This window comes from Salmo trutta, chromosome 23 (assembly GCF_901001165.1).
Source record: "Salmo trutta chromosome 23, fSalTru1.1, whole genome shotgun sequence".
In the NCBI taxonomy this organism is placed as follows: Eukaryota; Metazoa; Chordata; class Actinopteri; order Salmoniformes; family Salmonidae; genus Salmo; species Salmo trutta.
In genome coordinates, this window is record NC_042979.1 from 42,547,758 (window position 1) to 42,569,672 (window position 21,915).

Below are 21,915 nucleotides of genomic sequence, written 5' to 3' on the forward strand. Positions count from 1 at the left end.
ATTTATTGTAACATGGTATTGCATCCCTCCAATCGAGTTCCAGACACTTGCAGAATTTATGCCAAGACGCATTGAAGCAGTTCTGACACTATGTCGGTGTTTCCTTTATTTTGGCAGTTACCTGTATGTTTGGGGCGGCAGGTAGCCTAGTGATTAGAGTGTTGGGCCAGTAACTGAAAGGTTGCTAGATTGAATCCCCAAGCTGACAAAGTAAAAATCTGTTATTCTGCCCCTGAACAAGGCAGTTAACCCACTGTTCCTAGGCTGTCATTGTAAATAAGAATTTGTTCTTAACTGACTTGCCTAGTTAAATAAAATAAAAAATTAATTGTAGGTATGTAAAGCATATACAGTAAAACTATGTCCACCAACAAATAAAAAGATAGTGATGTAGACAATGTATGTTTTTGTCACTACCACCGGTACTGTCAACCTTTAAATCCTCTAAACTAACAGACACGGGAAGCTATCCAGTTTCACATAAGACGTGATTCCCATCAGATCAGGCAGACTCTGTGAAAGCCTGATGTCGTTTCGTTCCATTGACAGATAAATCAGATGTTGCTAATGAGAGGAGGAAAAAGAGGCCATTCTGACTGAAGAGAACAGCGTCTTTATAGAAACATAACAATAAACAGTCGGAGGAGATTACTTCCTGGAGACAATAGATGAGACAAGCAACTTGTACAATAAATGAACTTCTTTTTATTACCCACCAAAAGCATGATGGACTGCTTTTCTTAACTATCTTACGGCATTTACTTCACAAATTCAGTAAAAACTAATGGCAGGTCTACTTGACGCAAAAAGTCTTAACAGTGTTTGAAGGGTACCTACCTAAATACTTCATAAGCCATGCATAAAACATTCATAAGCAGTACATGCTTATGTCAACAATCACAAGTAAAGGACATTACTGTGAAAAAAATGAATAGATAACATTGTGGTTGTTGACATAGCCAATGATGGAATAAATGTGTCAAGAAGTCCTTACTTACCTTTCAAATGAAGTGTTATTCATAAAGTATAGCAAAATGGTTGAGAGAAATTATTTTCTAAATGAAATAACAGAAGCAACTTGAGCTGCAACTGACCATGTTAAACAAATAATTCAACTTTCTAAAAAAAAAAAAAGTACAGTATTTAAAATGAAAGCTTACGATCTCAAAAGAATAATGATAGGCATTGAAAACACACGAAGATAAAAAGGAGGAAGTCCTGCTTATTTCTACCAACCTCAGGTCAACGGTCAGATGTACACCACTAATGCAATTCTCCAAATCAAAAGAATAAGTTCAGAACGTTGCAGATAGAAATGTAACGAATAGAGCTGGCATGGTTCCCTATTCTGTATGACAGACCATCATATCCATTCTACACAATACATTTCTATAACGTTACACCCTCATGAACAGGTATTTGTTAGACACATGAGAATGAACCAGGCGCGGTGAATAAAACACTGTTAATCAAAAGGAAAGTCCTGCTTCGCCATAGTCCCACGGGTTCATCAGCATACCATACCTAATATTAAAACTCTTATCACATTTTGTCTCAGCAGGCACCTGGGTTAACTATGGTTCAAACACTAAGGGCCACAAAATATCTTGACTTACTGAAAGACAAAAGACCGCCTCGAGCAGACAGACGAGAGCAGACCGCCTCGAGCAGACAGACGAGAGCAGACCGCCTCGAGCAGACAGACGAGAGCAGACCGCCTCGAGCAGACAGACGAGAGCAGACAGACGAGAGCAGACCGCCTCGAGCAGACCGACGAGAGCAGACCGCCTCGAGCAGACAGACGAGAGCAGACCGCCTCGAGCAGACAGACGAGAGCAGACCGCCTCGAGCAGACCGCCTCGAGCAGACAGACGAGAGCAGACCGCCTCGAGCAGACCGCCTCGAGCAGACAGACGAGAGCAGACCGCCTCGAGCAGGCAGACGAGAGCAGACCGCCTCGAGCAGACCGCTTCGAGCAGACAGACGAGAGCAGACCGCTTCGAGCAGACAGACGAGAGCAGACCGCCTCGAGCAGACAGACGAGAGCAGACCGCTTCGAGCAGACCGCTTCGAGCAGACAGACGAGAGCAGACCGCCTCGAGCAGACAGACGAGAGCAGACCGCCTCGAGCAGACAGACGAGAGCAGACCGCCTCGAGCAGACCGCCTCGAGCAGACAGACGAGAGCAGACCGCCTCGAGCAGACAGACGAGAGCAGACCGCCTCGAGCAGACCGCTTCGAGCAGACAGACGAGAGCAGACCGCTTCGAGCAGACAGACGAGAGTAGACCTCTTCGAGCAGACAGACGAGAGCAGATCGCTTCGAGCAGACAGACGAGAGCAGACCGTCTCGAGCAGACCGCCTCGACCAGACCGCTTCGAGCAGACAGACGAGAGCAGACCGTCTCGAGCAGACAGACGAGAGCAGACCACAGCAGACCACCTCGAGCAGACCGCCTCGACCAGACCGACGAGAGCAGGTGGTTATGGACTCACACAGTGGCTAATTCTAGGACTAAAAAAGTACCCTACTATTTGAGCTACTTGTAAGAGAGCAGTGAGACTCAAATGACTTTAAAAGCAGTTATTCCAATAAGGGAGAGTGATGAAGCAATGTGAAGAGTTTACAGGACACTTCTGACCAGGATTTTAATTATTTATTATCAGAGCTTGTTGCTGGAAACACTGAAATACCTCCACTTCAGAAATACACACCAACACACATGGGATCATTAGCCTGTCTCAGCGCAGAGTGCCGACCACAGACGGGGAAATGACTGCCATTAGGAAGTGTCACCAGAACAAGATCAAAGAGTGTTTCTCCCAAGAGGGGACGTATGTCTTCTAACATCTCTAACGGGTTCCTGTTGAGACTGTCTCTTACTCAGATTGAATCATGGGACTGATTCCGTGAGATGCAACATAGACAGGTAATGATGAAGAGTCTTGATTCTACATGAAGTGTGTATCTTCTACACAATCTATTTCTATGTAAACATTCTGTAACATTGCGCCCTCCTGAATGAGAAGTCTATGTTCATGTATTGTTGAATAACCACCTCTGAACATGAAGCTTGTAACGCTTTACTAACTTAATGCAAGCAGGTATGACGCTTCATTACATGCTATAAGCAGGTATGAGCCCTTACAATGCTTCAGGCTGAAAATAGAAATGACTTAAAGGATCATGAAGAGATGACACTTACTAAAACACAGTGGGGTTCATATATGCTTCTGACAAGTATTACATGCATTATAACCACAATGCATTACTAAGCATCAAGTGTTACCATTAAGTTCTCTAAAAACCTACCTTTGACTACATGTAGGGTCAATTTATTGTTCAATCATACATTACAGTCGGGGTTCTATGACTTGTTGCCATGAAAAACAACGTATAGTACCCTAGCGGGCACGGTATTATGATTAAGAGGTCTGAAATACTTCAAAAACAAGCATACTGAAGATGCAAGGGTAAATTGAATTCATTCATAGTCGTATGCCAGTTAGCAGTATGCTTTGTACCACACATATTGGGCTAAATTTACTAAGCCTTTGCACCTGTGCTTTCAGTTTAGAATCATTTTGTAGAAGGGAGAACAAACAAAAGCTAGAAAACGTTTATTTCCGTTTTGTCTTAGGATTCCATCCCCCTGTTACTGTTCCCTAGTGTAAAATGTGATTTGTCTTGTCCAGGTGTAGAATAGGTACAGATACTTTGTTAACCAGGCGTATTGTGAGAGTGATGAGTTTTGCAGGCTAGATGCACCAAGCCCTGCTACAGACCCCAGACAAAAACAGACATAGGACACGTTCCAGGTTGTCTTTATTGTAGTCGTGCTGCGCAAAAATCACATTTAACATTGTGGAAACCACATTCGTATCATTTAGCAATCTTCTGAGATGCACGACTGCAAAAAAAAAAGAAAAGCTTGACCTGGAACGTGGCCATTGGCATCACAGTTGGTAGGACGAGGCTACTTGGAGCTGACACGGCTTGAGCCATTCAACATAACTGCCTGTACAAGACAATCTACACCAGCTCTATGACTTTGGGGATAAAGCGTAGCAGCACAATGTACAGTACTCTGTGCTTAGCCTCAGATCAGTTCACACCAGCTATACACACACACACACAAAAAAAAAAAGTGGTTCCCAACCGTTTTCGGTTACTGTACCACTGAGTATCCCCTCATGTGCATTTTACCAGCAGTCCTATGGTCTCATGAGTCTTCTCAAGTACCCACTGTAGATAGGCCACGTACACCAAGGGGTCCTAGTACCCCTGGTTGGGAACCACTGCCCTAAAACATAAATCGGGAGCTCAGTTGGTAAGGCGGTGAAACTGACCAAAGTTGGACTATGTTGTCCATTAAAATTAGACAAAAAACACTGAACTGGGCAAGTTATGGCGCCGACTTCACTCACTGGCCAGATTTACTAAACATATGCTCTGTTCGTGTCAACAGGGGATGAAACCCCAAAGTTAAAACTCTTATCTTCATCTACCTTAATTTTTTATTTAACCTTTAAATCTACCTTTACCGTCTTTCTTCTCAGAACATGTATTTTCAACCCCCCCCCCCCCCCCACTCTACTTTCTGTGACTAATTCCCTCTATAAAAATACAGATACAACATTTGCACCTGATGCAAATGCTTAGTAAATCTGGATCATATGGGCTGAATCCTAACTAGAGATCTGTGCACAAGAGTACAAACTGTTCATCCCTAGTTGGCATTGACATCACTGCATGATTTCCTGGAAGCGAAACTAAGTTACTAAGAATCCCAAAGTAAGGATTCGGCTTGAATGAACAAACAGCGACATCTAGTTCACCTTTCTGTGCTTGACAAAAAATTAAACCTACGACAGAAGGCTTTTATATATATGTGGTCAGTACTCTTCATCTCAACCCTAAGGTTGGAGGGGCTGCCGTTCCATAGAACTGAAGTTTCTGCTCGTCTGCCATTCCAGGGTCGTGTTCATTAGGGCATACAACGAAAAGCAAAAAAATGCATTTACTTCCTTTTGGCCCCTACTGAACACGACCAAGGTGTCCCTTTGGCTATTTCAGGAATCAAAGCATTTCATGATGGCCTCCCTGTCGAACTTGAAGTTGAGGAAGGACCTGGAGGAGAGGTGTTCACAGTTGCCGTTGCAGATCACCTGCTGCCCATTGGTGGTGCTGCACATGTCAGATGGCAGTGCTGCATCTGGGAAGAGAAAGGGAGCAGTTTCACTCAAGGCCAGTGGACAGTGGAAACAACCTTTAAAAAGGGAGAGTTCACCTCAACGTTTTGTCCCACCCCCCCAGACGTTTTGAAAATGTTGGCTCTCTGAAAATGTCTGACTGATGTTGAAGTGAACAATACCTTTAAATTCTCACTCTGAACTAATAAAAATGGTGGCCAAACCTCTTGGAGAGCTACCCTCGCAACATAATTTTGTTACATTATTCTAGTCATGTGCACCTCAGGATCTTGATTAGCTGAATCAGGTGTGTTCACTATAACCTGAGCTAGTTAGAAGATCTCTAGGAGTCACGGCCACCCCTGAGCTAGTTAGAAGATCTCTAGGAGTCACGGCCACCCCTGAGCTAGTTAGAAGATCTCTAGGAGTCACGGCCACCCCTGAGCTAGTTAGAAGATCTCTAGGAGTCACGGCCACCCCTGAGCTAGTTAGAAGATCTCTAGGAGTCACGGCCACCCCTGAGCTAGTTAGAAGATCTCTAGGAGTCACGGCCACCCCTGAGCTAGTTAGAAGATCTCTAGGAGTCACGGCCACCCCTGAGCTAGTTAGAAGATCTATAGGAGTAACGGCCACCCCTGAGCTAGTTAGAAGATCTCTATAGGAGTCACGGCCACCCCTGAGCTAGTTAGAAGATCTATAGGAGTAACGGCCACCCCTGAGCTAGTTAGAAGTCTCTATAGTGAAAGAGGGACCCAAAACAATGTGTGTCTGAAAAAATGAACGTATAGTTGCTTCAAACAGCACATAAAAGCTGTTACATATATCTATTGAAAACTTCTCATTCCTAAACTTCACTTTGTGCAATACCTGTGTCGAAGTTGTCCTGTAGTCTCCTGGGTTGAAGTCTCTTCTCCTCTTTCTGGAAGAACAGTTTTAACATTTTAAATGCAAAAAAATAAAGTGTGTCTATGACAAATCAGACTATGATCAAACATCAAGCAAAAAAACAATACGCACAATCACCATTGAACACGTGAATATAATTGCAATTTAAAATGTGAGACCGATATGTATTAAATTAGTAGATAACTAGAAAGCTTTTAGAAAATGTTTGTAGTCAGCTATTCACTTGTTTTAGATCTAGTTTAATCTTGGACACCTAGAACTAAAATCTTCCGTAATTGTGTCAGATGCTCGATAGAGTTCCGGGGGGGGGGGAGAGACAGGTTAGAAAATGTACTAACGAGACTAGCGAAGTCTCCACCCCTAAACGGAAACTCTGAAATCGTGATTTGCCCAAATGATCAGCGACGGAAAATCAACGTACCGGAAAAAAGTTCCTTGTTAGTTGTCGCATACCACAATCTGTCGACAGATGCTACTACCATTTATGTTACCTGCATCTGTCCACAAGAAATTAGATCTAGCTAGATATAATCTAGACCAATACTAACAACACATCTAGCCTGGTCCCAGATCTGTTGTCTCCTCCTCTAGCCTGGTCCCAGATCTGTTAGTGCTCTTGCCAATTCCATTGCTGTTATTGTCAAGCTATAGATGTTTGGCTTGACAAAGACTTGGCATGCAAAGACTGGCACTCAGGCTTTCTACAATCTAGATAGACCTAATCTACATTCTTATAGTCTCGGTAGAGGTCAAGTAAGTTGGTCTAGATCCTGGTCTATAGTTTAGACTAGTTAGAGGTCTAGTTTGAATAATTGGTTTTATTTAGGGAGTGGTTTAGTTGGTCTGGACCTACATCTATGATGATGTGTAGAGGGTGTAGGTAGTTATAGTTCGATGGGTAGAGGGTGTAGGTCAGCTATAGTTAAATGTGTAGAGGGTCTAGGTGAGTTAAATATGTGAAGGTCAGTTATAGTTTGATTATGTAGAGGGTCTAGGTGAGTTATAGTTACAGCTGAAGTCAGAAGTTCACATACACTTAGGTTGGAGTCATTAAAATTTGTTTTTCAACAACTCCATACATTTCTTGTTAACAAACTATAGTTTTGGGAAGTCGGTTAGGACATCTACTTTGTGCATGTGCAAGTAATTATTCCAACAATTGTTTACAGACAGATTATTTTACTGTATCACAATTCCAGTGGGTCAGAAGTTTACATACACTAAGTTGACTGTGCCCTTAAACAGCTTGGAAAATTCCAGAAAATTATGTCATGGCTTTAGAAGCTTCTGATAGACTCGAATGATGTCAATTAGCCTATTGGAGGTGTACCTGTGGATGTATTTCAAGGCCTACCTTCAAACGCAGTGCCTCTTTGCTTGACATCATGGGAAAATCAAAAGAAAATCAGCCAAGACCTCAGAAAAAAAAGTCTGCTCCCAAGGATGAACCAATGTCCAAACGCCTGAAGTTACCACGTTCATCTGTACAAACAATAGTACGCAAGTATAAACACCATGGGACCACTCATACCGCTCAGGAAGGAGATGCGTTCTGTCTCCTAGAGATGAACGTACTTTGGTGTGAAAAAAGTGCAAATCAATCCCAGAACAGCAGCAAAGGACCTTGTGAAGATGCTGGAGGAAACAGGTACAAAAGTATCTATATCCACAGTAAAACGAGTCCTATATCAACATAACCTGAAAGGCTGCTCAGCAAGGAAGAAGCCATTGCTCCAAAACCGCCATAAAAAAGCCAGACTACGGTTTGCAACTGCACACGGGGACAAAGATTGTACTTTTTGGAGAAATGTCCTCTGGTCCGATGAAACAAAAATAGAACTGTTTGGCCATAATGACCATCGTTATGTTTGGAGGGAAAAGGGGAATGCTTGCAAGCCGAAGAACACCATCCCAACCGTGAAGCACAGGGGTGGCAGCATCATGTTGTGGGGGTGCTTTGCTGCAGGAGGGACTGGTGCACTTCACAAAAGATGGCATCATGAGGAAGGAAAATTATGTGGATATATTGAAGCAACATCTCAAGACATCGGTCAAGAAGTTAAAGCTTGGTCGCAAATGGGTCTTCCAAATGGACAATGACCCCAAGCATACTTCCAAAGTTGTGGCAAAATGGCTTAAGGACAACAAAGTCCAGGTATTGGAGTGGCCATCACAAAGACCTGCTCTCAATCCTATAGAACATTTGTGGGCAGAACTGAAAAAGCAAGTGTGAGCAAGGAGGCCTACAAAACTGACTCAGTTACAGCAGCTCTGTCAAGAGGAATGGGCCAAAATTCACCCAACTTATTGTGGGAAGCTTGTGGAAGGCTACCCAAAACGTTTGACCCAAGTTATACAATTTAAAAAAAGGCAATGCTACCAAATACTAATTGTGTATGTAAACTTCCGACTTCAACTGTAGATGTGTAGAGGGTCTATGTCAGTTATAGTTAGACGTGTAGAGGGTCTAGGTTAGTTATAATTAGATGTGTAGAGGGTCTAGGTCAGTTATAGTTAGATGTCTAGTTGATCTAGATGTATAGTGAAGTTTGATACCTCATAAGGATAAACATCTCCTGGGAGTACACCCAAACCAGTCTACTGATTTAACTAATGAGGGGCTTGATTATAATGGGGCCATTTAGAATCAGCTGTGCTAGTTTGGGAATACATCAATAAGTGGACTGGCTAGGAGTACAGGTTTGGGAAACACTGGTCTAAACAACAACAATACGAAAGGGAGACTGCGACTGAAGCCGTGTTCCGATTTCTTACACTTCTCCTATAGGGTGCGCAGAAGGTTTTGCATTTTGCAAGTTTGACACATGACAAAGGAAGTAGTGACTGCCGTAGTAATGGTAGTAGTTATAGTGAGCTATTTTGTGGTGGTTTGTAGGTATGGCGTTATTATAGTGGGTTAAGACAGTAGGGTAGTGTGAGTACTATAGCATCATAACCAATAGAATGTGTTTTAAGATCTGAAAATGTTTTAGTTTGAACATTCTGATAGTTCTGCACCAGTGATTTAGAATGTGGAAGTCTGTATTCCACTATTGACATGGGGGGGAAGCTGTAAGGTTTTACATCTACAGTCATTTTAGCAGACAGTCTTATCCAGAGCAAGTTCCAGTTACAACAGTTAGAGCATTCATCTTAAGGTAGCTATAAAAATATGTATTGACGTAATCAACGGCCTAGTGGTTAGAGCATTGGACTAGTAACCGAAAGGTTGCAAGATCGAATCCCCGAGCCAACAAGGTAAAAATGTCATTCTGCCCCTGAACAAGGCAGTTAACCCACTGTTCCTAGGCCGTCATTGACAATAAGAATTTGTTCTTAACTGACTTGCCTAGTTAAATAAAAGGTACAATTAAAAAATCTAAGTTGAGACGGCTCGCACTTGTCAACGTCAGTTTGATGTTTGTAGAGCAAACGGTTGAAGACCAGTATCGAATCTAAAATGGATGGCTTATGGGGCTTTGATAATAAAAAAGAAAAAAATGGTAATAGTATACACAAAATCCAGAAGTTATTTGGCAAGCAATACAAGCAGAGTCAGTGAGAAAGTAGCATACAACATTTTTTAAAATAAAATAAAAAAAGACTAGTGCTAGCCTGGATGTTTTAAAGTAGTTTTGGCGTTGGTAGGGGGCTACAGTTGGTAGGGGGCGGAGAAAAGGCAATAATGAGAAAGTAAGCCAGATTTCAGTAGTTGTTTTCACTTTCAGCAAGCACACCTAACAAACTATGGTGAGGCGTTACACACAGCTTCAGCCAAGCTAAGTTTCACCTGCTGGTTGCCGACTCCATTGGCCCTTTTCTTCAGGTTGGGAGAATCCTGGTGCTTCTTCCCATTGCCTTTCACATTGAGGTTCTGCAGACAGGAGCAAGTACCATAGAACCAGGACTCATACTTGGGACATTCAACAACAACAAAAATATATTGAGTAGGCACTGATGCACTTCTACTACTAGAGTGTCCTCAGAACAACATAGAAAATTGGGTGGGGGGGGGGGAAATCGATTTTGGTTTAGGTCAGTTTTGATTAATGGGTGCTGTCAGAAAAGCAGGAATTCTTGATTAAAAAAAAACAGGCTAGACAAAGAAATATTTTTGCATTCTACAAGGCCTGATTCAGAACAAGGCCAAACTGGGAAGACTAAGGCGACATCACCCTCTGCTGGTAACAGAAAAAAACAACCCAAAACAGACCTTTTGGCCTTGAGTGAATTGATGCTGGATTACAATTGCTGCATTGTTTTGATCAGACTAAGAGATATCGGTATGCTACAGTATCCTAGTGCAGAGTAAACACACACACTCAGTGTTGCCTCACCCATTAATTAAACAATCTGGCTTTGCCTGAGGAAGACTGACAGTGAGCATGCAATGTGTTTCAACCTGAGTATTTGTCATGTAGTATTTTTGAAGAAGATGTACCACAGACATTTCATACATCTATCCCCCCACCCACCCCATCTTACATTTGGTCTAAACTAAACGTGTGTCAGCTGCAGCAGGCCTCAGCACTCTGAAGTTAAATCTGTGGATAACTGCCCAAAGCATCCAATTTATAGAGTCTGCTGGAGCGAGTGTGGGGTACCTGAGCCGTAACATTTTCTGATACTGCCCGATTCAGAGTTGAGATTAGTACACGATACTGACTTTCCCATAAGTAATTTATTCATGTCAACGGGAGACTCGAGTTAAGCACTCGTGAGCATCTCGTCAATATATACAGATCTCTGGACGGATACACTTTGACGCCCGCAACATTAGGTTAGTTACACACAGAGCGCATGAGAGAGGAATATGCACGACGCAATGACAAGAGGGACAGTTCATGAAAGGGTGCCTATTCTACTTTGAAGAACTAGTAAAATGATTGTCAGACAGCTCTGCAGCACACTTAGGCAGGCTAGATAAATAGGATGACTAAAGACAGTACAGGAAGCACAGAGATGATGTGGTCTGGGTGGCTGCTACTTAATGAGCAGAGATTATGACTAAGGAATGAAAAATAATAAAGTCAAATAAAAATGAAATAATGTAACCAACTGAAATATTTAATTTCATTGTCATTTTTCTATTGATATTTACCCAATGTGGACCTGACAGAGACAACATATTTTCTGTTTTGGCAATTGAATGTCCACCATTGTTTTGCTTAGGAATTTCCATTAGAAAGCTCTAAAATCATTTAAAAAATGTAATTATTTCATAATGCACTTAATGTTTTTCTTATTATCGAAACAGAAATCGAAAACCGTGACTATTTTTTAATAATCTAACCAAAACAACAGAGACCAACCAACCTTGGCTTTCAAGAGTTCAGAGACCTCGTATTGGCTCAGCTGTCCCAGAGGCTTGGGTAGCTTCTGCTTCCCCCACCCCTCTCCTGGAGATGCCTCAGGCAACATCTGGGCCCGTCTATGCTTGGAACTATAGAATAAATTATTCAATTCATATTCAAAAAGCTTTATTGTCCACCAAATGTATATAAAAATTGTCTTTAGCATGGGCATAAGTGTCTTACCGTGCTTTGTCCAGAGGTTTGCATGGAGTGCTGCCGTTGGATGCAAAATCCTCATCGCTGTCTGTAGACTCTCCTTTACGCTTGGCAATCCATTCTCGGAGTGGTCTGTGGAGGGCAAAGTAGAGATGCATGAATCAATGACTGATGTCAGCTTTATACACATAGGATAGAAGGTTACACAATAATATACTGTACAAGTCGGCTACAACTATAGGTGACGCCTCCATAAGGATGCTAAGAGGCTCCCGAGGGGTGCAGCGGTCTAAGACACTGCATTTCAGTGCAAGAGGCGTCACTGCAGTACCTGGTTCGAATCTAGGCTGCATCAGATCCGGCCGTGATTGGGAGACCCATAGGGCGGCGCACAATTGACCCAGCGTCGTCTGGGTTTGGCCGTCATTGTAAATAAGAATTTGTTCTTAACTGACTTGCCTAGTAAAATAAAAAGGTTAAATAAAAAATAAAAAAGCTTCCCCTAAAGTAAAGGTCATTCAAATTGCCTACTCCCGTCTTTTACAGAAATAAATACAAATCATTCAAATAATAGGCTACTACACCAGAAAGCATGATTTGGCCAGAGGATCATTAGCTTCTTTACCAAAAAAATATAAGCTGTGGATCGTTTTCAAATCGCATTGCCTGCAGTCGGAAGGGCCTGCAATTTGGTCAGCGCACACAACAAATACCAAATAGATGATTGTCAAGTAGCAACAGACAGTGAAATGTAGAGGTCATCCAGCCAGGCATATTGCAATATTTCAAAATACAATCTTTGGAAAACATAAAACAAATGGCTATTGCTGTAAAGACAAGAAAATTAAGAGACTTAAACCGTCTTTTAGTTATCAAAATCCTCAACTTAATTGAGTGAACAGTATAGCCCATCTTGACACCAGCGGAGAGCATTGTCCATGTCCCGGGTGAGTGTGCATATTCACCCTTTATCATGGTTGGGTCAGTGCCACCTGAAAATTAGTTTTTGGACAATAATATTGTCCTCCAGGTTAGATGGACTTCATAAGAGTCATTTTTATAAATCTGTTTGTCAGTATCAGCAGAGTAGTTGTCGTCGTAGGCTATTCAAAAGTAGAATGAAACACGATAATAAAAAAAGGCCACATTTTCCTGTGCAAAAGGAGAAGAAATGTGTCTGGATATTGCCTAGGGTTACTCTACGCCACTACACTCTCAGCTATGCATTGAACTGTATATTTTGCCAACAGTAATCAAGTTAAATTATTTGCCTAAATTACTATCCAATCATCACATTATGAATACATTAGTCTGGAAATGCCAGTGATGCATGGAATGCTTTCTGAAGAAGGTGCATTTTTAATGGTGAAAATTTGCTTCCCCAAACTAGAAACTCAGGCGTAGTCTATGGCTACACCTTAAACATACAATAGTTTTACCATTTTGTTATTCATGATGCACTGAAATGACAGGTTATATTTGACAAACTGAAAAAGCAACACGACAGAGTATTCCACTGTTTACTAGATTCTCTTATCACATGCATTTGGCTGTCACACAAGTCTTTCAGAAATGCGGGGGGGGGGGGGGGGTTTACATTGTAGAATAATAGTGAAGACATCAAAACGATGAAATAACACATATGGCATCATGTAGTAACCAAAAAAAAAAAAAAAAGGTGCTAAACAATTCAAAATATATTTTAGATTCTTCGAAGTAGCCACCCTTTGCCTTAACAACTGCACCTTGTTAATAGTAAATGTGGAATTTATTTCCTTCTTAATGCGTTTGAGCCAATCAGTTGTGTTGTGACAAGGTAGGGGTGGTATACAGAAGATATGCCCATTTGGTAAAAGACCAACTTCATATATTGCAAGAACAGCTCAAATAAGCAAAGAGAAACGACAATCCATCATTTATTTAAGGCATGAAGGTCAGTCCATGCCGAACATTTCAAGGACTTTGAAAGTTTCTTCAAGTGCGGTCGCAGAAACCATCAAGCACTATGATGAAACTGGTTCTCATGAGGATCGCCACAGGAAAAGAAGACCCAGAGTTACCCCTGGTGCAGAGGATAAATTCATTAGAGTTACCAGCCTCAGAAATTGCAGCCCAAATAAATGCGTCACAGAGTTCATGTAACAGACACAACATCAACTGTTCAGAGGAGACTGCGTGAATCAGGCCTTCATGGTCGATTTGCTGCAAAGAAACCACTACTAAAGGACACCAATAAGAAGAGACTTGCTTGGATCAAGAAACACAAACAATGGACATTAGACCGGTAGAAATATGTCCTTTGGTCTGAGGAGTCCAAATTTGAGATTTTTGGTTCCAACCGCCGTGTCCTTGTGAGACGCAGAGAAGGTGAACAAATTATCTCTGCATGTGGGGTTCCCACCGTGAAGCATGGTGTGATGGTGCTTTGCTGGTGACACTGTCCGTGATTTATTCAGAATTCAAGGCACACTTAACCAGCATGACTACCACAACATCCTGCAGCGATATGCCATCCCATCTGGTTTGCGCTTAGTGGGATAATAATTTGTTTTTCAACAGGACAATGACCCAACACACCTCCAGGCTGTGCAAGGACTATTTGACCAAGAAGGAGAGTGATGCATCAGATGACCTGGCCTTCACAATCACCCGACCTCAACCCAATTGACATGGTTTGGGATGAGTTGGGCCGCAGAGTGAAGGAAAAGCAGCCAACAAGTGCTCAGCATATGTGGGAACTCCTTCAAGACTAATGGAAAAGCATTCCAGGTGAAGGTGGTTGAGAGAATGCCAAGAGCGTGCAAAGCTGTCAAGACAACGGGTAGGTACTTTGAAGAATCACCACTTTGGGTTACTACATGGTTCCATGTGTAATTACATAGAATATTAGTGAAGACATCTAAACTACAATGTAGAAAACAGTATTAAAAAAAAGAGAAAAAAAAGCCTTGAGTAGGTGTGTCCAAACTTTTGACTGGTACTGTATATGTTTACCCCAAATATATATGGGGATTGATTACATTGATGGAAGCTACAATCCGCAATATTACAGCTGAACCACCCACCCCAAAAAAGAAGACAAATAATATTTCAGAAATGGGCATCTTTATCAGTGTGAAGCGAGAAAAAAAGATGAAACCCGCACACTGCTCTTTAATAAGCGTTACGTATTGGCCTTAGTCAGAGCTTCTGAGTTTTTTTTAAATTAGCACCCTTATGTAGACCTAGCCCTACCCACAGCCGTTCCACTCATCGAATGGGGTTGGAGTCGAGGGAAAACAACTAAGTGCTAACAAATACAACAATGTGCATTTAAAAAAAAAATAATCGAATAGTGTGTACATAAAAAAACGTATTAAACACATCTGTAAAACCACAATGAGGACATCGACCTACCAAGCATGTTTTCATAAATCATTGGGTACAGCGCAAGAAAAACGTCAGAGTAATCTTAAATGGGGGCATAATTCATATTCACAACATAGGTATTTCATCATTAAGACCTTTAGGAAATGTCTGGAGGGTGAAAATCCCAAAACATTCTCTTTTACTCAGAGTATTATTTATCACCTCCCCTGTCTGATATTTTAACATTCTCTATGCCAAAAAATAAAAACATTTAAAAATGTCATGTTTCAGGTCATTAAAATGTACTGCAACTGGATAATCCCTGTCGTTTCTCCTTATTGATCTTTTATGTTAAGAGAACCAGAGGTTTTACCTACATAAACACAGCCCACAATGACATTTAATCATGTAGATAACAGCGGTGGTGGAGCACGTAATAATGCCATTTATTTGGAACTGTTTTCCTGTATGTGGGTGGCAGAAATATTCACACTTCATCCTATTGTTGCACTGTGAGCAACCTCTGCATTTATAGCTACCATTCCGAAAAGCGCGTAAAAGAGCTTGGCTGATTTCCTTTTGTGGCTGGTAGTTGGCATGGACCAATTTATCACGTAAATTGCAAACTCTCCTATATACAATAAGTGCTGGTTTCTTAAATTCAGCAGGCAAACCTGGGTCCGATGATAAAAACATGCCAGTGTTTCTTGACAGCATCTCCCACTTTTCGCAAGTTCAAAGTATATGTGGTGAACATTAGAGCGTTCTTTAGGTCTAGTGGGTCTTTTTTGTACCCGTTCATCTTGTGTTTTCCCCAACGCCAAACGAAGGGCTTCATCCACACATTGTGGAGAATAGCCTCTTCTTAGAAACCTATTGAGCATCTCTGCTGCTTTTTCTAGATATAGTCCTCTGTGAAGTGGCATATTCAGCACTGTCTGAAAAACTGTCTCAGAGTGGAAGCTGTCCCCTTGTAATAGTGTGTTTCTGTCCGTTTTTGTTTTCTATACAGAGTTGTAAACAGGGTTCCATTTGATTTCTCAATCCACATGTCGAGGTAATGAACACATTTAGCGTCAAATTCAATAGTGAATTTGAGATTATGGGATTACTGAATGACATTGACCCCAAAGTCTGACAGCTCTTTTCCCCATTCCTCCCCATATGCAAAAAATTGTCAATATATCGATACCATTTCAGGACTTTATTCAAAAATTGATTTTCGTTTTCATTGTTAACAAAACATTCTTCAAAAATACCCATATAAAAGGTTAGCATAGCTCAGAGCGAATGTGGAGCCCATCGATGTCCATTCGTTTGGAGGTAGTATACATCATCAAACCTGAAATAGTTGTATGTCAAAATATATTCAGCCAGCTCTAGAATAAAGTTTGTTGGTGGGTACTCTGTCTCTCAAATAGTGAGCTAGGGCTGCCAGCTACCCCATATGGGGAATGCTGTTACATAGACTCGACATTTAATGTGACCAACAGTCTTCTGTTAAACCCTTTATTGTCGAGATCTTGTTTATGAAGTCTATAGAGTCTTTCACATATGATGGCAATCCTTGCACGTGATTTAATTAAAGAGTCTACGAAGTTCGACAATGGCTCTAGCACTGAACCTATTCCCGCAACCACTGGTCTGCCTGGATAATTTTCTTGTTGAGTTTTAGGTTTGTGTAATTTCGGCAAAATGGATGTATGACACATTTGCAGCAAAGGTATTCATATTCAGGTTTTGAGATAAGGTTGTTTAATAGGGTTTGCTCCAGATTAGAGCATATATCCCATTGGAACACCTGTGTGGGATCAACACTCAGTTTTTTATAGAAACGTTCATTATTGAATTGTCTCTGAATCTCTTCTTTGTATTTGTCATAGTCTAAAACTACCACAGCACCCCCCTTGTCTACAGGTTAGATGACCAAAGATGAATCTTTCATTAGTTCATTAAGCGCCTGTTCTTCTGAATGTGTGAAGCGCAATAAGACACTTACCTGACAAAAGGAATGGCCATGAAAAACTTGTTGGGTGCGAGTCCAAGTTTAGACTTGGGAGTCATGTCGTTCCTGTGACATGGTAGTTTCTCAATCGGGAACCACTCGATGTTCTAGGAGAAACACAGCACAACAGCTAGTCCTAGTTGTTCTCTTCATCTGCGTTGTAAATACAAAATTGTAAATAGGAACAAAAGATGAGAAAGTTAAGGGGTAACCGTACCCTTATCTCCTTCCTTGTTTTGGGGTTGAACTTCGTCTCCTTGGGTACCCCAGGTATTATGTACAATCGGGCCAACTGATCAGTGATTTTCTGCTCGATGTACGTGTCTTTGCAGATGCGATCTTTGATATCAAAACCCGTCTCCTCCATAACCTAAGAGAATACAGACATGGGTATGAGAAAATATTATTAAATGAAACGTCATATATAGTATCTAGCCATTCTGTATTGAGCAAATATTTACTTGCCAAATCAGAATTATAAAGACCTATAAAAATAGAGATAATTTAATAAGAGGCAATTTACCTCTCGTACAGCACAAACATGAGGAGCCTCATCTTCATTGACTTTTCCCTTTGGAAAGCCCCACCCTGACTTGGCCAAATAGCCCTGAACCAGCAATGCCTAAAGAGAAGAAATATTAAATATTATAAAAGGACATGACATACAACACACACACACACACACACACACACACGAGACAACTTAAGACATATGAAATGCTTATCGGGAAGTATCACCATACATTATAACACTGGCTGTGTATGTACTATACGCACATTGTCAAGCGATTCATCTAGAATAATGGCACCATAGGTTGGAACACCCATCTTATATTCCTTCCACTGTTCTAGAACCTTCTGTACATCCTCCCCATTGGGCAGCAGGAATGGACAATGATTAAAAAGTAGCATGGTGTCAAGGAGAATATAAGGAACATTTGCAACAACAACAAAAAATATATTAATATTGAGTTTAGTTGTATGTACCGCTCCTCACAAGACATTATTTGAATTGAAGGTGGTGGGGTCTTTGCAAGTTCAACAAGGAACTGTTAGGTGATGACATGTACATAACCTTTCACACAGCGGGCCTACGGTCATAGAGCACCTCCCTCTCACATCATTATACTCATGTAAGGATATCAGCCTTGGCAAAGTCCCTTATCCCACACTGAGGTAATCCTGGTGCATTCTGCATGCAGAAGTCCAGGTAGAACCAATGGGCAAGCTCGATCTGGAAGCAGACGCGGATAGCATTGTCTCTCTCTTCACTAGGGATGTGGAGGATGAAGCGACTGGAGGAGAGGAGAGGCAAATCAGTACAGTAGCAGAACTACATGGACATAGTTCATTAGACAACATACTGTGGTCCATGTCACAATACAGTTTTGAGTTATGAAACTACAACACAGTTTAATGAAGTACCATGACGGTAGACAAACATTAGTGATGTACCATCATGACTGTAGTGAAGCATGAGGTTAGGTGTATGCAACCAGGGGCACATTCATTAGTGAAACCGTTTAAGAACTAAACAGAGCAAAACACGAGTTAATATTTGACTATTAGCCATCACTAGCACAAAGGCTGCTGCCTATATACATAGACTTGAAATCACTGGCCACTTTAATAAATGGTACACTAGTCACTTTAATAATGTCTACATATTTTGCATTACTCATCTCATATGTATATACTATATTCTACTGTATCTAAGTCTATGCCGCTCTGACATTGCTCGTCCAAATATTTATATATATTCTTAATTCCATTCCTTTACTTAGATTTGTGTGTGTATGTTGTGAAATTGTTGGATATTACTGCGCTGTCGGAGCTAGAAACACTGGCATTTCGCTACACTTGCAATAACATCTGCTAAACACGTGTACGTGACTAATACAATTTGATTTAAATTCAGATTGGTCTTTCCCCGTTTCGTTCCGTTTGAGAAACGTTTTGTAACATAATTAATACAACCCCGACAACACTAATGCAACGCACTTTCGTTGTCGCTCGACACAGACTAACTACCTCGGTATCTAACTAGCTATCCACAACCAAGGTTACGACAAGCCACAAGCACAACAAAGACACTCCTCAGGATATAGTGTTAGTAAAGAAAACAAAACTTGATATTTGATAACAAGTTAGTCACTTTTTGACGCGGTATTTACCTGCAGAGGTCGTCCAATACGCCGTTGGGAATCTCCCCTCTTTTTGTCTCCATGTTGAGGATAAAAACATCCCGAACTCGCGAAACAATGAGGCGAAAAATAAACAGCGCAAAGCTACTATTTTCTTAAATCTCGAATCAATGCATTCTATTGATCAATCAAGGCGAACTATATGTGCCAGGTTCGTCAAATGTCCCTAAATTTACACAAATGAATACATGTTAGCTCGCTAAAAACAAACACCAACACCGCGTAATCGAAAAAAAAAAGAAAGATAGAAACGCCACACTGTTGATGACGTGAGGGGACATTATTATCCAATCGTATATCAGGGGAGGCTGGCCACGTTGAGTAGGTGGTACCTTATTAGACTGAATGATGGTCTGTCAAAATATTCTAACCAATCACGACACACAATAACTCGAGCACAATGTATTAAGTTTGGTTGACAAAACAAGGAAACGGTAAGCAAAGATATTCGAGCAAGATTATAAAAAAGACAACTAGACATTATTGAGGAAGAGGCGAAGCCTGTGTAGCTATGTAAATTACATTTTATACACGGACATCCAATGGCAATATAACACTTTTTCATTAGCAGTAATCGCAATAAATAACATGCGATATCCTTGGCCACAATTATATTATTATAGGAATAAGATAAACTTGTTATTGTAATAAAATATATAGAATATTGTTATACGTGCCCTTATAAGTTATTATATTGTATATCTTCTGTTGTGAGAGGCAAGCGACCTGTGAAAGCACTAAACCATTATACAGCTACAACCATTTATTCAGTCTACTGCCCTCATCTAAATGTGTGGATATTAATAGTTGTTTAATTCAATAAAATAGACTAAATTAACCTCTCATTTGTGACAGTAATTTGAAATGTGGATGCTCTTTTAGGATATGAATGGCAGAATGTCAGTGAACCCTAGGATTGACCTTTTTGAATGAACATGCATATGAATAAAATAAAACAAATATTAGGTTATATGACATTATAAATATTTTGTATTTTCATAGGCTGACATATTAATGTGTAGGCATATTAAATGTTTCATAAAGGAGATTTGTGTGACTGGGCTGTAGCAGAAAAATATATCATATAAAAAAAATGGTCAAAGGCTCCAGCCACCCAAGTCATAGCCTGTTCTCTCTGCTACCACACGGCAAGCGATACCGATACACCAAGTCTGGAAAAAACAGGACCCTGAACAGCTTCTACCCCCAAGCCTAAGACTACTAAATAGTTAGTTAAAAATAGTTAACCAATAACTACCCGGACTATCTTCATTTACTATTTTTGCACTAACTCTTTTGACTCATCACATAGTGCACTGTAACATCAGTTTATCTATCCTGTTGCCTAGTAACGTCATCCCTACTTATATGTACATACAGTACCAGTCAAACATTTGGACACACCTACTAATTCAAGTTGTACTTTTTTTTTTTTTTTTTTTACAATTGGGGTTCTTTTTTAAACAACTAATTGAATCATGTCTGTTCAATAATTTGAATTCCAATTTGTTTGTTCCCCCCCCCCGCGAGCTCAATGCACACATTGCACAGTTTTTCTAGAGCTACACTACCAGTCAAAAGTTTTAGAACACCTACTCATTCAAGGGTTTTTATTTGTACTATTAACTACATGGTAGAATAATAGTGAAGACATCAAAACTATGAAATAACACATATGGAATCATGTAGTAACCAAAAAAAAAGTGTTAAAAAAAATCAAAATACATTTTATATTTGAGATTCTTCAAAGTAGCCACCCTTTGCCTTGACAGCTTTGCACACACTTGGCATTCTCTCAACCAGCTTCATGAGGTAGTCACCTGGAATGCATTTCAATTAACAGGTGTGCCTTGTTAAAAGTTAATTTGTGGAATTTATTTCCTTCTTAATGCATTTGAGCCAATCAGTTGTGTTGTGACAAGGTAGGGGTGGTATACAGAAGATATTATGGCAAGAACAGCTCAAATAAGCAAAGAGAAACGACAGTCCATCATTACTTTAAGACATGAAGGTCAGTCAATAGGGAAAATTTCAAGAACGTTGAAAGTTTCTTCAAGTGCAGACACAAAAACCATCAAGCGCTATGATGAAACTGGCTCTCGTGAGGACCACCACAGGAAAGGAAGATCCGGAGTTACCTCTGCTGCAGAGGATTCATTAGAGTTAACTGCACCTCAGATTGCAGCCCAAATAAATGCTTCACAGGGTTCAAGTAACAGACACATCTCAACATCAACTGTTCAGAGACTGCGTGAATCAGGCCTTCATGGTCTAATTCCTGCAAAGAAACCACTACTAAAGGACACCAATAAGAAGAAGAGACTTGCTTGGACCAAGAAACACGAGCAATGGACATTAGACCGGTGGAAATCTGTCCTTTGGTCTGATGAGTCCATATTTGAGATTTTTGGTTCCAACTGCCGTGTCTTTGTGAGATGCAGAGCAGGTGATTGGATGATCTCCTTATGTGTGATTCACAGCGTGAAGCATGTAGGAGGTGTGATGGTGCTTTGCTGGTGACACTGTCAGTGATTTATTTAGAATTCAAGGCACACTTAACCAGCATGGCTACCACAGCATTCTGCAGTGATACGCCATCCTATCTGGTTTGCGCTTAGAGGGACTATAAATTTGTTTTTCAACAGGACAATGACTCAACACACCTCCAGGCTGTGTAAGGGCGATTTGACCAAGGAGAGTGATGGAGTCCTGCATCAGATGGTCTGGCCTCCACAATCACCCAACCTCAA

At 40.9% G+C, this 21,915-nt stretch overlaps 1 protein-coding gene across 3 annotated transcripts; it reads right to left on the minus strand.

Annotated features, from left to right (window-relative positions):
• Positions 1-2,637: 2,637 nt before the first annotated feature.
• Positions 2,638-19,786, minus strand: dcp2 (decapping mRNA 2). 3 transcript variants are annotated; one of them, XM_029710416.1, is made up of 11 exons: positions 19,136-19,786; positions 18,105-18,256; positions 17,739-17,866; positions 17,485-17,583; positions 17,179-17,331; positions 16,956-17,068; positions 11,636-11,740; positions 11,415-11,529; positions 9,889-9,972; positions 6,060-6,111; positions 2,638-5,215 (listed from the first exon to the last, which is right to left on the minus strand). In XM_029710416.1, the coding sequence occupies exons 1-11, from the start codon at positions 19,186-19,188 to the stop codon at positions 5,073-5,075; spliced, it is 1,197 nt and encodes a 398-aa protein (XP_029566276.1). In that variant the 5' UTR covers positions 19,189-19,786; the 3' UTR covers positions 2,638-5,072. The 3 variants fall into 3 exon arrangements, with proteins under 3 accessions (XP_029566276.1, XP_029566275.1, XP_029566278.1); XM_029710415.1 differs by having other exon boundaries at positions 11,415-11,541; positions 19,136-19,783; XM_029710418.1 differs by lacking the exon at positions 9,889-9,972 and having other exon boundaries at positions 11,415-11,541.
• Positions 19,787-21,915: the final 2,129 nt, after the last annotated feature.

Excerpts from the sequence above, each read along its gene's own strand:
- dcp2 (XM_029710415.1), bottom strand. The coding sequence starts at position 19,188 with ATGGAGACAAAAAGAGGGGAGATTCCCAACGGCGTATTGGACGACCTC. Across the intron at positions 11,542-11,635 it reads AAACCTCTGGACAAAGCACG|TTCCAAGCATAGACGGGCCC; the intron begins GTAAGACACTTA and ends TTTATTCTATAG. Across the intron at positions 6,112-9,888 it reads ATGGAGTCGGCAACCAGCAG|AAAGAGGAGAAGAGACTTCA; the intron begins GTGAAACTTAGC and ends CTGTTCTTCCAG.